Here is a 16,006-nt window from a genome sequence, read left to right on the forward strand (position 1 = left end):
GGAATGGCATTAACTACTACAGATGCAGCCATTCAAAGTGCGCGTTACAGACACGTACCGCAGGTGGCGTCGCGCATTGTGACGCAAGATGACGCTCGGTTCCGCGGTAAGTGATTGGTTGACCGACAGGGGCACTCGTGGTCCGTTGGTCTGTCGTAGAAAGACTTACAGTAAACGTCTTTGCTGTGCCCGTTGTATATATTGAATTTTACCACTGAAGGGAAATCTTAGTAGCTGAGCATAAAAAGAATAGGAGCATACTGTAACGCGTGTGAAGGCCATAAACGATATTAATTTTGGAACATAAACATACAGTATATGGCTGGTCTTGGTACTTTAAAGAAAAAATACACACCAGTATTCCATTTCTCCCTAAACATTTTAAGCATCGAAGTCTTTAACTAAAGAGATACCGGAGTCAACAAGCATACTTTTAGAATTTGATTAAAAGGGAATATAATATGGAATCGTGTATCTAACGAAATTAATAACGATATAATTATATTCATGTACCGCAACACAAGAATAGTACACGCTGTACATTGTCTGTCGATAATGTTTCTGTAGTGCTTTTTCAGCACTCTGCATGTGACTGGGTTAGGTTCCTGACTCCCATGTCACACGGTCTGTGATCGAATCCCATGGAACTATGACTTTATTTTTTAACAAACATTTCTTTGAAAAAATGAAACGTTTCCCTTGGTCAGAGATTAAATAAAACCTCACTCGCACCAAACAAATTTATATTTCTAAATATCACAACATGATCAAATTGAAGTCTTTTTAATAACAATGAATAGTCACCTATGCGTTACAAAATAAACAATTATATTGTTTTGAATCGCGTTTTGATTTAAATCGTAAACGCGTGTTTAAATATATGTGTTTAAAAGCGATATATAAAAGCGCTGATTCTTATGGAATGTGTTCCGCTGGGGATTCAAAAAATTTATTTTTTTTAATCGCGTATCTAAGGAAAATAGCAGTATAACTTTGTTCATGCACATCATTATACAGTATCTCATTTTGTATTTCTATAAAAAAATTGTTTGCCCAGCCACTATTGTTGTTATTGTTTTTATCCTGTAAAGCGCTTTGAGGAGCACAGCTTTCTCACCACTTAGATTACTTTTTGAAACCATCCTTACACAAAGCAGAAACTGATTGTATTTTCCAATGACATACTGTACAAGTGCAAAGATTACAGATTTTAATCGTCTTTTTTCTGAACCAGGGAAAATCTGATCATTTTTCTCTATAACAATAATAAAATCTTTATTTTACATATCACCTTTAAAAGTGGCATCTCAAAACAATACAGTAGATGTAAACCACAGATTACAAGGTAAATACCCTTAATCGTTTATTAAATTTAATCGTCTTTTTTCTGAACTGGTTTCACAGCGAAAGACACCTCCCCCCTCAAAAACGTACAGTGCTAGTTAAGAAAGGCTAGGCTCCTCAATGAAATCGCTTTAACATGCTAATATGTTGGTGTAACAGTCCGGGCGTGGCAAGATTCTAATTTCAACCCGTTCACGGTGAAAGGAACCCTTCTTTCATTTGAAGACAATGAACATATTTTAGCCCTGAATGAATTAATAGCAAACATGGTTTACATAAAAGACATTTTTCAAAGAAAGTTTAGCCTTTGTCACTAATGAAACCACTAAATAAAGACATAAATATAAAAATCTTAAGATTTTTAAAATACATGACTTTGCTAAAATTTATTTGAAAATAAAAACGATTACAAACGCCAGGGGAGAGAGAGAACAGGGGAGGGATGTTGGTTTTGCATAAGGGGCGGGGCTATGGAAATAAGGTCTGTTTGGGAATGTGGAGTTACATGTTCTGTCTGTTTGTGAATTATCGTTGTTGAGTATGGAGTGTTGAGGTATTGATTTTGTGTAATGCTTTATGTTGAAAATTGAGGTGGATTTTGTTTATGATAAAGAGGATAAACTGGGATGGGAGGAGGGTTTGGTTTTGCATAAGGGGCGGGATTATGATAATTGAAGGAATTTGCGAGAGTATAATGGTTTGATATATTTGATTTTGTATTGTGGTCGTTATCTATGTTTTTGGTTGGTATTATGTTTATATGGTTGTTTTTGTTGGTTGGTTGTTATTATGGTTATTAATAATACGATCTATAGTTGAAATCTGAGCCTAAATAAAAAGAAAAAGCAAGTGATTAGGTTTATGAGCAATCTAATTACTTATTCGTTTAAAACGCTATATAAAATAAAGTTTATTATTAATTTGCTGGACAGAGCGGTGAACATTATTATGCATAAGACAAAGATAACGATCCTGATCAGTTTAGAAATCTGTGTACGCTGTAAGGTTTTTACTTCTTAAACTTTTAAAATACACGTTTCAAATAGAAAGAAATCCTCTTCCTGGTACAGTCGCATGAAGAGAGAGGCGAAACAGCCCTACACAGCCCTGTCGCAGTACACGAATATAATCATATCGTTATTAAATTCTTTAGATACGCGATTCCATATTATATTAGCAGAAAAGCTTAAAACTACCACTTTTTCACACGCTATTTCACATGTTAGTTAAATACTTCGATGCTTAAAATGTTTAGGGAGAAATGGAATACCGGTGTGTATTTTTCCTTTAAAGTACCGATTCCTGGAATCTGACTGGCTGACACCCTTCTGAAGTGGTTCCATAAGATCTGGTATAGGGAAAAGAAAGCGTTGATAAAAAAAGCCTGGATTCCCATGTATCTCAGAGAGCGAGTGATCAGAAAAAGGAACAGCTGTTACACCCAGGTTTTACGCTCCCTCTCTCTGTTGAATGAATGAAAGCATTTTATTAAAAACGCGTTTGCGTTTGTCTGGGTATTTACCTTGTAATCTGTGGTTTACATCTACTGTATTGTTTTGAGATGCCACTTTTAAAGGTGATATGTAAAATAAAGTTTTTTTTTATTATTGTTATAGAGAAACATGATTAGATTTTCCCTGGTTCAGAAAAAAGACGATTAAAATCTGTAATCTTTCCACTTGTATGTCATCGGACATTAACGAGTACAACCCCCTCTCTGCCGGAGTGCTGGCTGTGACGAATTAAACCGGTTTCACAGGTATTTTCAAAGTAGGAAGTACAGTGTTAACTAGTAGCTAGGCTCTTCAATGAAATCGCTTTAACATGCTAATGCGTTGGTGTAACAGTCCGGGCGTGGCAAGCTTCCAATGTCAACTCGACTCGATTGGAAGACAATGAACGTATTTTAGCCCTAAATGAATTAATAGCAAACATGGTTTACATAAAAGACATTTTTCCAAGAAAGTTTATAATAATACGATCTATAGTTGAAATCTGAGCCTAAATATAAAGGAAAAGCATTTTCAGAGAGCAATCACGCTGTGTTTATGTAGAAAAAGCGATTAGGTTTATGAGCAATCTAATTACCTATTTGCTTAAAATGCTATATAAAATAAAGTTTATTTAAAGATGAATGATAAGTGTCGCAGTTTAAATAATTTTCGTAGTAGGGCTTGGACAGATTCCAAGTGCATTTTTGCAATTTACGTTGCATTGTCCAATGTGCTGTTGTAATACAGTTTAGAATACAGTAAGTCTAAACTGTATCAGCTTTATTTATGGGTTGCAATTTAGAAAAAGTCAAAAACCGCACTCAAAATGCAATTTAGTGCTTTCTGGCAAGAGGAGACACCTAAATTATAATGTAACATGCCACTGTTTGTGCATGAACAAAGTTATACTGCAATTTTCCTTAGATACGCGATTAAAAAAAATAAATTTTTTGAATCCCCGGCGGAACACATTCCATAAGATTCAGCGCTTTTATACAGTATATCGGCTTTAAACACATATATTTAAACACGCGTTTACGATTTAAATCAAAACGCGATTCAAATCAATATAAATGTTTATTTTGTAACGCATAGGTGACTATTCATTGTTATTAAAAAGACTTAAATTCGATCATGTTGTGATATTTAGAAATATAAATTTGTTTGGTGCGAGTGAGGTTTTATTTAATCTCTGACCAAGGGAAACGTTTCATTTTTTCAAAGAAATGTTTGTTAAAAAATAGTCATTTAGCTGTCTTTAGCCCTCTAAGCTGGTTCATACAGAAATGTAGAGAACCAGGCTCAGAACACACAGCTTCATTAGCGAATACATATGCAGGACAACTAGAGAAGACGTTTTACAGAGGATGGATTTTTAGAAACATCCCATCAGTGACATCACTGAAGTCAACTCCTACTGTAGGTAACTGTCGTTTGGATAGTTTCACAAGAACCAGACAAAGGTTTAAGCATCGCTTGTTCTAGATAAAACTGCAAAAAAAAAAAACAACAACCCATAATGTACTTCTTTGCGGCTCTGTTTGCCCAAATCATATATTCACAATGTGAAATTAGAAAATAATATTACGTAGCCAAAATCGGCAATATGGAAACAGAACCTGTGTAATTGTTGACAGATGATGTTCTCGTAACATTTTTACAAGACGAACTACAACATTTAAAAAATGACTTGTATGTACTTGATATCTCTAATCAATCCACGGCGATATAGTTAAAGCAGTCCCCGCACAAAACGAAACTAAAACACCCTGGGCATACCGTTTCGCGCTTCTTATCAGTTGCTCAAAATTAATTTGACTGTATGAAATGCATAATATAAACCTAGAAACATATACAGTACGTGAGCAGTATTTACGTAGTATCGGTGTCAAGACATACCTCTAAAATACTGTAAATCAAGTTAAAAATATCTCAAGACCAATTCTGGTCATAATGAAACCATGTTCCGTGTATGTTTTCTTTAAAGTACCGAGACCAGCCATATACTGTATGTTTATGTTCCAAAATTAATATCGTTTATGGCCTTCACACGCGTTGCAGTATGCTCCTATTCTTTTTATGCTCAGGCACTAAGATTTCCCTTCAGTGGTAAAATTCCATATAAATATTCAATACTTAAACGGGCACAGTTAAGACATTAAATATACATATACATACTGTATACAGTACAGTTTGCATACGGTAATATGTTTATGTTCCTAAATCAATCTCTTTTATGAGCATGTGAAAGGCATGGTGAATCGAGTCTCAAGAAATACTGTACTTTGCATGATTGGAAAAAAATGCGTGATTGCAAAATGCTGTGGTGTTACTTTTACAAAGACGGTCAATGAAAAAAATAATGTGGACCAGGGCAATACTTTGAGTTTACAGCTTGATCCAAGGTCATTTATTATTAATACTATTAGTAATATCTTCGTTAAAGACTTTGATGGCTACAGCTCAAACATGAGAGATTGAGCTTTATTAGCTCCACCTTGCGGAAATTCCGGATACTATTATTTTGCTAGCGGTATTTACCGGTAACTTGCGGTATTTACCGGTAACTCGCGGTAGACTGCGTACAGCGTACCGGAAAATAATGCGGTATCGCCCGCGCATTTTGAATGGCTGCATCTGTACCATGGACTTCACAGTGCCCTAAGAAACTTCAGATTCCCTGAAACACAAGCAGAGTTCCTGGACTTCAGGAATTTAGGAATATTTCAAGGACATGAAAGAGGCTTTTATTCTCTTTGGCCTGCAATTAGCAATGGCATTTGCCCTGAGGCTGTAGGACCTAAGGAGGTTAAAAGTTGATCTTTTTCCTCTCTGAAATTCAAGCTGACCTTGTGTAAAACTAGCTGTGTTTCTTAGGTTGATTTCCAAACTGAACTGACTTAATTGAAATATATCCCACAGCTACATTGCATTCCTTGGCCTACCATTCAGAGCTGTAATATTTTCCATTTCTCTGGGACACAAGGATAACAGTGCTGGACCAATTTCTCTAATATATTGAAACAAAGGTCCTGGACCATAGCTTGGATTTGGGCATTAATGCATGTAGGGCACAGAAAGGTCAGTTTGTTTGCAAAAAAGGAGGAACAAAAGTGCCATTTTCATCTTCTTAACCCCTGTGCCTTGCAGCCCAACTCTCAACAGGCTTTTCCAGGAGGATAAGCTAGATTGAACGGGCCAGTTTCTCTGAGCCCTCTGTGAAACTAACCTCTTTACACCATTGTAGTGAATAGGGGTTTTAATTTACTGTAATAAAAATTCTGATGGTAAATTGTGAGAGTACTTTTTAGGAAGCAATCGAACATAATATAATATAAAAGAAAGGAACAGAGGTCTTGCAGCATAAAATCCTATGCTCAATTTAGAAACCAGAAACCACAACCTTTTACAACACATTTATGCACTCGTCATTTTACACAATAGCAGCTTGAATAGTTTTAGGTTGAGATGTCCTTCGTATTTTGCCAAGAACAGTTTTGGAATCTTCTGTAAGAAAAACAGAATACACGACTGTCAATTTGCCAGGTGAGATGGAGGGAGCTTTAGAGAACCCTGTCATTGGATAGGTTCCATCTTTTAAGATACCACATCACAAGTTGTTGACTGGCTGAGATGCAATCAGGTATAGTTCTGGACTTTTAACCATTGCTCCATGGAAGGCGTTTTACAATATCACCAGGATGTTAACTGCAATACACACTGTAGACAATTCCTTGACAGATGCTATGGCTCTCAACCTGGAACATGTGGGTAATTCTGTTTGTCTGGCCTTGTGCTGCTGATCATAAAACCTCTGTGCTTTTTACATGAACATCAACCTGTTTGGTACAAAATGTTTCATACCACTGCTCTTCAGAAACTGTTTGGCAGTAAAACAAGAGTCTGGGGAGTTACTGTACCTGGAAGCATTCAGACCCAGTTAATTTTAAAAGTAGTATTGTTTCATGAAACCAATCCTAACTGAATTTAACACACATAATTGTTTTTTAATACAGAAAAGCATCATTCCCCCCCAACACCACCACCAAATCCAGGTAAGGTTCGTATTTCATACATAATCTACAAACAAATATGAGACAAAAGGTGGCTCAGCAGGCCAAAATTGTATTTCTTTTTGTCTACTTTTAACAATTACTTGTTTCACCATGGAGTTAACCATAACTTTAAAAAGTAATGCACTTATCCTACAGTATGAAGTGAAAGACAGGCTTGTCACTTAAGTGGAAATTTATTTAAAAAAAAACAAAAAACAGTTTATACTATCCCTGTGATATGTTGCTCTTTTATCAGAGATCATATAAAAGGTTGCTTGGATTGTTTCCGTGAGTGGGATTGTCTCGGAATGAGTTTGATCAAACAATTGTGTGCACATCATACCCACCCCCTTACACAGCCCATATAACTAAAGTGAGGAAAAGGAAATAGCATTGGGTTTCATGGTGTTCTGAAAACCTAAGAGAGAGGCACCAGACTGCTAGTTCAAGGCACACAGATTATTAGAAATCCTTAATAACACTTCATTCTCAGTGGAATAGTACACCTTGTTTCTACACCCTCCAGCTACCCTCCCTACCTATAAAACCTCCACCCATACTGCTTAAACAGTTACTCCAATGGAACCAATCCCAAAGCCCAGAGTCAACCTCCTGCTGCCATGTTCATCAGTACATTTTTATCTATAGTCTATATACTGTAATAATGTGCTATACTGCACATTGCCCACCCGTTAAATAAGCTCATCTATTCGCGGCATGGGATAAGCATCGAACACTGAGATTTCATTTCATTTTTGAAAGTTATAGTAAAACCTAATTGTTCTGTCTGGCTTTGGAACCAAATACAATTGGTTAGGCCCACTCACTATGAAACTACCATTGCTAACATTTGCTCCACCTTCTCTTAATAATCTTTCTTATTGCTTTGGGAATGCGGTAAGGGGAGACTATACATTTTTCCCTGGTTCCGTGATGATGTGTGTTATGTTTCCAGCTTCTCATACTGCCGCTTTAAGAAGGCGCAGACTTTTTCAAAGTACCTGACCACTCACCTGTTTCGTTCGATCCTCACATTCTCTGCATTTCTCTATTTTAGGAAACCTTAGTCATTCACCCTTTGCTCAGTATTTTTGGAAGTTCTCTCCTAGTACTCAACACTTCTCTTCGTCTCGTTTGGTCTCGTTTCCCCTGTCTTACGGATTGCTTTTCTCCTCAGGCCTTGATTCTTGGATTACGCTTGTCGGCTTGCTGTTTTGGTTTTGCTTTATTGGTATTGGTACTCTTCATTTTTCTGGCTCCCTGGTTTATGACTTTGTTTTGTGTTTCCCTTCGGTTTTGAACTTTTGGACTGGTTTCAGGCTTACGGCATTAGAACGCGGTTACACTACTCCGCGCAGGATTCTTCACGATCTACCTGGCTACTTTAACAATGTGATGTTGAATAAAGTGGTTTCTTCCTGGTATTCTGGAAAATACATCTTTATTCTGGGACAGGAACTCCTGCAAGTCTTGTCTCTGGTTTTGAGCTACTGTTAGTCTCCCTTGGCTACTGGATCAGTGCCTTCTTCTAGAGGATCAAGGACAAACTGGACTGGTGAGGATTCTGTCCCATGCCATTCCTTCAACAAATTAATGTAATAGATTTGAAATTGGCTTCTTTTTTAATTTTAATTTTATAATTAACAGGACCCAACTTTTACTGTCAGATTCCCACCACAAAGCCACAAGAAAGTTTTCCCCTGGATGAAATTCCCTTAGTGTGACCCCTTGGTTATAAATTTGGGTTTGTTATGCCTGTGCTTTCTCTAAATCTGCCTTCATCCTCTCCCTCATTTGTTCCACATGTACAAGATTGTTGTTCCCATGTTTCTTTCACTAGATCCAATTATTCTCCGGGTCTTCCAGAATATAATAATTCAAAAGGGGAAAATCCCATAGAAGCTTAGGGAGCTTCCCATATCGCAAACATTAAATAGGGTAAAAGCTGATCCCAATTTTATCCATCCCTGTGCATAGTCTTCCTTAACATGCTTCTTAGTGTCTTATTAAATCGCTCTTCCAAGCCATCTGTTTGTGGATGATAAACTGAGTTTCCAATTTGATGAATACCAAATAGTTTACTTAACTCTCTCATAATGTTGGACATACAGGGAGTACCCTGGTCTGTTAGGATTTCCTGGGGGTATTCCTACTTTAGAGGAGAACTGAATGAGTTCTCTAGCAATGTTCTCTGCACTGGCTACCCTTAAAGGAATTCCCTCAGGATATAGTGTAGCATTATCCACTGTCACTAATATATATTGGTATCCCTTAGCAGATTTTATAAGAGATCCATCTCTATACGCTCAAAAGATGTTTCTATTATTGCATGGGACCAAGGGGGCTTTTATAATAAGGCTGAGGTGCTGTCCTTTGGCACTCAGGACACTACTGGAAGTACTGTTTTATCGCCTTACTTATTCTGGGCCAAAAGAAACCTTTGAGGAGACTTTCAGCTGTTTTCTTCACCTCAAGAAGACCTCCCAGGAGATGGCTGCGTGCAAGATTGAGGAGTGTTCTTTGATAAGGCTGTGGCACAAGCAGCTGTTCTATTTCTTTGCATTCTCCCTTTTGGACCTAATAAAGCAGATAATCTCTCACCACAAAATAAGAAGAGGAAAGGGTTTGGTTAGGATCACACAGAAATCCCTCAATCTTTTTCACGTGACACATGCATGTTTCAGATGACCTTCTTCCAGTTGCCCTGTTTTAAACTGACCTCAGCGATCACTCACTTTTAGATCTGTTAATTCTATATTCAATAAATCTACATCTATTTTAGATTCTGTTGCTTCTTTTTCTCTTGGTTCCCTCTGGGTCTCCATGGCTTCTTCTTATCCCTATGGCATTTCGTGGTGTCATTCACCATATCCTCGAAGCAAATCAATCTGGGGCAGAGCAGTGACTCTGTGGCTAAGGATCTACACCTGTGGCTGGAAGGTTGCCAGTTTGAATCCCGCGGCCGGCAGATTAATCCTACTCTGTATGGCTCCTGAGCAAAGCCCTTAACCCCAGCTGCTCCAGGGGTGCCATATAAATAGCCGACCCTGCGCTCTGTCCTCAAGCTTCTCTCTCCCCGTCTGTGTGTCTCATGTAGAGCAAGCTAGGATATGCATAAAGACACATTTCTAATACAAGAAATTGTATATGGCCAATAAAGATCTTATCTTAATCAATGGGTGTTCTTATTGGTGTCTGGATGATGGAATTCTGGACTCTCTTCCTAATAATATGGGATAGAGAAGTTGTTTGGCCACACCCACGGTAGCACGATATTTACCTTGAGAGGTGTTCAAGTTAATACCAGTGGTGGGATATATTTTGGTATCTACATGGATATGGATGAATTCCAATTTCTTTTTTAAGAACTGTCCCTCTGGGTACCCAAGTTACCGGAGTCCAGTAGGGCATCAATGGTTTTCCCTTTTACTTTAATTTTTGTGAGTAGAGGCTACAGGGCAGTTGGATTTTCTTCCGTCTTCTAAATCTACCTGCCTGGGATCTGGCTGATTCGGACAGTCAAAGGCCAGATGTTCTAAATCATGACAAATGAAGCATCTGAGAGTATTCTGTCATGGTGTAGTCCATCAAATAAGTCTTCTTTGTGGGGACATTCGGAGAGGGATAAAGCTTTGAACTGGTCCGCGTTTAGCCTTGAGGAAAAAAAAATAGAATCATTCTCTGAGGTTTTTAGAGAAGAAAAAAGGTCACCTCAGCTGTGTAGCTGACAGCATGGTCCTGGGATGAATGAAGGGGAGATGCGTGAGAATTTAATATAGAGCTCTTGATCAGAAGCCCAGGTGCTAAAGAGACACATTCTCAGGTGACAATCTTGGAGGAAAAAACAATTTAGAGGGCTGCTTTGGTAGTGTTAATGGCCCTCTAGTGGTGAACAGGAGAAGATTCCTTCTGTCTCACACTCCATATAAAAGAGTAGAGGAAGAATTATACATCTGAATGTTTTCATTTATATCATTATCATATGTAGCTAAATAATTGTTACATTTATCTGAGATTGTATATGGTGTTGTCAAAGGCTACAAGATAAACCTGACTTTCAATAATCTGGACTGCTAAAAGACATGGAGATTAAAGTGGGGAGAGGAACTGCAGTGGGACCAGTGCTTAAGGGGTTCATGTTCAACTGCATTTATATAGCACATAAATACAGACTGATAGATGTACAGAAGCATTTACAAGCCTCTTCATATCACTCTATTATGGTGTCAAAATATACAGTGCAAACTCTAAATTCATGTTATTGCAACAGTCTCAGACAATCTGATACTTTACTGTCAATTTGTAGTTAACCAGAACCAGGTAAGGAAAAAGGATTGAAGAAACTTTGATGATTTTAAGTTACATAAAGGTTGTCATGATGTCATTTCTGTTTTTTAGAACTTGTTAACCCATGGAGGGAAATAGTCTGGGGCAAAGAGTAAGTATTTAAAAACACAGTATGAAACCCACATCACACTGTACCTCCCAATGTGGAGCTGTAAGAATGAGATGAAAGCTGTTCAATACAGTCCTGGAGAGCTGCTGTGTTTGTATGTCCCTGAAGAACTGATAGAAGGTGTTCAGTTAAGAACAATAATGAGTATAAAATTGTTAAGAGGAAGAAATTGGAAAGAAAAACTACATTATTCCTTAACCCGTCTCATACCTCCTGACACCCATAGTGTAAAACCCAGAATCCATAATGCCTGGTAATTAGTCATGGTTGTCAGTAATTGGAGTAAGAAGCCACGCATATAAATATATTTTTCATAATAAAAATCTCAAATAAAATTGCTTCCTAATTATTTGTTCCTGAATTAAGCATTATAAAGAAATATACATAATTTCAATGTGTATTAAAAAAGGTTCAATGTGTTTACATTATGCTATAATAATAAATTGTTCCTTATATATATCTGGCAGAGTAATGTAGCTCTCCAAATCTATGTGGATGTAAAACAATAAAAATGTAAAAATAATATAAAAGTAATGTAAAACATTTGGATCTAAACATAAAAAAAGCATGTTGCACTCACAACAAGATATAAAAATAAACTATTTCTTTACTGTACCCAACATGGTAATTTTGTTTTGTAAAATAGAACTTGTTTCTTTTTTAAAAATTAATTTAATGTTTAACATTCTGTAATATACAATAGAAAATTAATAAAAGTCTAAACTCTATACAACTTAAATTCTGTCATTGGAAATGTTTGTCTCAAGGGGCTCAGTATTGAGTGGAATTCAAAACCAGGCTTCCAGACACCATGTTAAGCATTCACTGCACCACCTGGCAGTTTTACAAAACAGTGCTATCCTTCAACACAATATTAAAAAGTGTGGTGTGCTATGTTGCACTGAGGTGTGTTCACTGCAAATTACTGCATTATCCTGCGTGCATTCTGAATGGCTGGATCTGTATATATTAACAGAGATGTTCTTAGTTGAGTAGCAAAAGCAAAAAAAAATGTGAACAGGAAGAGTGGTAGAAAAAATATAATTCTTGGTCTGAAAATGATTGTTTAAGTAGAGTGACCTCTACTTACAATCGTAATATCACAGGAAATTGTAAATACAAAATTTCAATATTTACTATTATTTTGTTAGCCACTTCGTCAAGCTGTTTTTGACAATAAGTATCTACCCACAGAACAGTGTAGAAGCCCAGTTATACACCCTTCTAGGATGTATTATTTTTTCTTTATTGTGGGATCTCTTCTTTCTTATTTGCAGGGAGAAAGCAAGACTGATGAAAGAAATAAGGACTTTAACACCAAAATACAAAGAAGCAAAAGAATTAAGAATCATGATGGCTGGACAGATCAAGGCTGGAAAGTCCAGTTACATCAATACAATTGATTCTGTGTTTCAAGGTCATTTGACAAGCCGAGCTTTGGTTGGTGAAGATAAATACAGTTTTACCACGAAGGTTAGTAGCCATCTAGAGGGTCTGTTGAATGGAATAATATATTCAAATTCTTTATAAATTATTTGCAATGCTGATAAACATACGGGTAATTTAGTTATGATAGTATATAGCAAACTCTACAGTGACTTGGCACTATTAATGTATGGATTATTCCTGACTGTTAATGTCATGGATTGTGACGCCTAAATGCAGGAACTGCTTTTGTTGTGTCGATATAGCAATTATGAGGATGCTAGGACCCTTTTTTTCTTGCAACAGGATCTTTTTTTTCTTTTTTTCAGTGCACTCACAGTTAACTCACAGTTATCCTAATGTGCAGAATATCCCAGTTATTTACAGTATTTCAGTCTTCCCTTCACATAAAAGTATTTATATAATAATAATAAATTATTGCTTACACTTATATAGCGCTTTTCTGGACACTCCACTCAAAACGCTTTACAGGTAATGGGGACTCCCCTCCACCACCACCAATGTGCAGAATCCACCTGGATGATGCGACAGCAGCCATAGTGCGCCAGAATGCTCACCACACATCAGCTATCAGTGGGGAGGGGAGCAGAGTGATGAAGCCAATTCATAGATGGGGATTATTAGGAGGCCATGATCAGTAAGGGCCAATGGGAAATTTGGCCAGGACACCGGGGTTACACCCCTACTCTTTTTCGAGAAACGCCCTGGGATTTTTAATGACCACAGAGAGTCAGGACCTCGGTTTTACGTCTCATCCGAAGGATGGCACCTGTTTACAGTATAGTGTCCCCATCACTATACTAGGGCATTAGGACCCACATGGACCACAGGGTGAGCACTCCCTGCTGGCCCCACTAACACCTCTTCCAGCAGTAACCTTAGTTTTTCCCAGGAGATCTCCCCTCCAGGTACTGACCAGGCTCACACCTGCTGAGCTTCAGTGGGTTGCCAGTTGTGAGTTGTAGGGTGATATGGCTGCTTGCTAAAGCTAAAAAAAATTCTGTGATTGCCCACTCAACACACAGAACAGATGATACAACTAATATTAAGTACAAGAACCCCATTGACCCCAGTTACCAGAACCAAATGTTCCAAAAGAACAGTGCAGTATTTTTATTTTCCATAACCAGCTCTGGCTGGTGGCGTGGTGTGCCTCCTTACACCACAGCAAAGAAAAGGTGTAGTTTCAGGCACCCTCCTCTGTCCCAGGCATCCTAAACAACATGTATCTATGCTCCTTTCACTTCCCAGTTTGTCTCCAACTCCAAACATGTTTTACAGTAAGATGGAGAAGCTTTTCTCCGCTGCTTTCAGTACCTGATATCCAAGTCCTCTCTTGGGTCCAATAGCTACAATCTCTGTGTTTTCTAACTTCTGTCTGACTTTTCAAAATTCTACCCTGTTCTCTTGACTTTGGGTTTTTAGTGCCCCCTTAACAAGGGCTCAAGTTTTATTCTCAGGGGATGTGGAAGTCTTCCTTTGATGTTCTGGGTGTGGGCAGAGCTCACAACTCACTGCTCAGGGCTCATTGAGGAACCAGCTGTATACAGGTGCACTGTGTATTCATGCCCTGTTCTTGAGCCCCCCTCCCATTCACAGGCACAATCAAACCTGTCTTGCAGCCACACCATTAATGAAGGATAATAATTAATGAGGAAGCTCAGAGAACAAGGAATGAAATGCATCAATACTTAGGCTGACAGTGTGCATTCAACGCAACTTAAAGTCAATACAGTCCCAGACATCTGGTCCATACATCTCCCAACTTGTGATAAGCAGAAATTTTACCACCTTTTATCCTGATCATCAGATTTCCAAAGTGAAACATTGTTGGACTTGATCAGTAGTAGGATGCAAACCTCTTTGAAGCATTATGCATTTTGACAACACCACAACTAAATAGACTTTCAAGATTTCAAGATTTTTTATTTGCCATATACAGTAAGTGTATTGAAATGCTTACTCATTCAGCTGTAGCCAGTAACAGTGAAAAAAAAGTAAAAATATGCACAAATGACAAACAGACAATGGACATTACAATAAATTTAGACATTAGATGTTTTAATACAGCCAAGACAGGACATACAGTAGTGCAGACAGTCCAGTACCTTAAAGTGCAGGTGCTAATTTGTGCAGTAGTCAAAGCTTACCTGTTTATGATAAGTCATTTTTTAATCAGTTCCTGAAGAGAGAATATGAAAAGAGCAAATGTAGAAATCTGTTTAATGTTTCCAATAAGTCTCCATAATGACTAAATTTGTGCCAAAACAAAGGCAACTATCCATGAAGACCTGAAGTGAGATGATCTAGTCTTTTAGTACAATTGTATTAAAATATCTATACGGACCTTTAAAGTGCAACACACTGATGCCTAAAAGTGGTAATTAAATTTCATCTGCACAATGGGGATAATTCTCTCAGAATTTATAATTTTGCTTTTCTGACTTTTCTGTTTAGTTTAAACCATACAGAGTAGAGGACTGTGCAAATGGAGAAGGAGATGGAGTTCTCCCTTTTGTTCTCTATGATGTCATGGGAATAGATAATATTGTGAAAAGTCCTGATGTCTTCGTCAGTTTGGTGAAAGGCCATATAAAAGATGGATACACGGTAAGTTGTACTCACAATGCATCACAATTCCACCAACACATAACTGCTTTAGGAAAAACAACTGTTTAAACACTAGCCTCTTTAGAGAGAGGGCTTGGAGAGGAATCTGAGGTGAGGCACATCAGCAAGTATTGAGTCAAGAATGGTAAAAAACAGGTAATTCAGGTGGAGTTCTGGATGACCACTGACACACAACCTCTGTCTCTGTAATATTGATGAACAGTGTGATTCTACTGTATGCTTGTACAACTGCTGTAAGTGTAGCTTGCAGTGCTTTTGGGGTGTGTGCTACAACAGCACAATCATTAACATACTGGAGCTCAAGTAAATATTCTGATTTTAGCTTAGTGGCATTTTGGAATCTCCTCATATTAAAGAGGTTCCGGTCCAACCAAATGTTAAAAAAATACCTCACTTTCTACAAAAATATGCGTGCGCAGGAGTGTGTAACTCACAGGAGGAAGATGTTAAATAGGACTGGTACAAGCACACTGTCTTCAGGAAGCTCTTCAGTGATTGTGGCAATACGTCTGTGAAGCATGACCATCGTAAGACCTTTGCCAGCAGCTGAGAGGAGAGATATTGTCCTGCTGTTGTCACAG

General features: G+C 37.7%; 1 protein-coding gene across 3 annotated transcripts in view; it reads left to right on the forward strand.

Annotated features, from left to right (window-relative positions):
• Positions 1-16,006, forward strand: part of LOC102697200 (interferon-induced protein 44-like) — a 111,486-nt gene that overhangs the window by 59,777 nt on the left and 35,703 nt on the right. For all 3 annotated transcript variants that reach the window (XM_069180168.1, XM_069180169.1, XM_069180170.1), the window contains 4 exons: positions 6,854-6,892; positions 11,291-11,330; positions 12,626-12,821; positions 15,252-15,404. In XM_069180168.1, the coding sequence (XP_069036269.1) occupies positions 6,854-6,892; positions 11,291-11,330; positions 12,626-12,821; positions 15,252-15,404 (428 nt within the window). The remainder of the gene's footprint in view (positions 1-6,853; positions 6,893-11,290; positions 11,331-12,625; positions 12,822-15,251; positions 15,405-16,006) is intronic.

This window comes from Lepisosteus oculatus, chromosome 18 (genome assembly GCF_040954835.1).
Source record: "Lepisosteus oculatus isolate fLepOcu1 chromosome 18, fLepOcu1.hap2, whole genome shotgun sequence".
Lineage (NCBI taxonomy): Eukaryota > Metazoa > Chordata > Actinopteri > Semionotiformes > Lepisosteidae > Lepisosteus > Lepisosteus oculatus.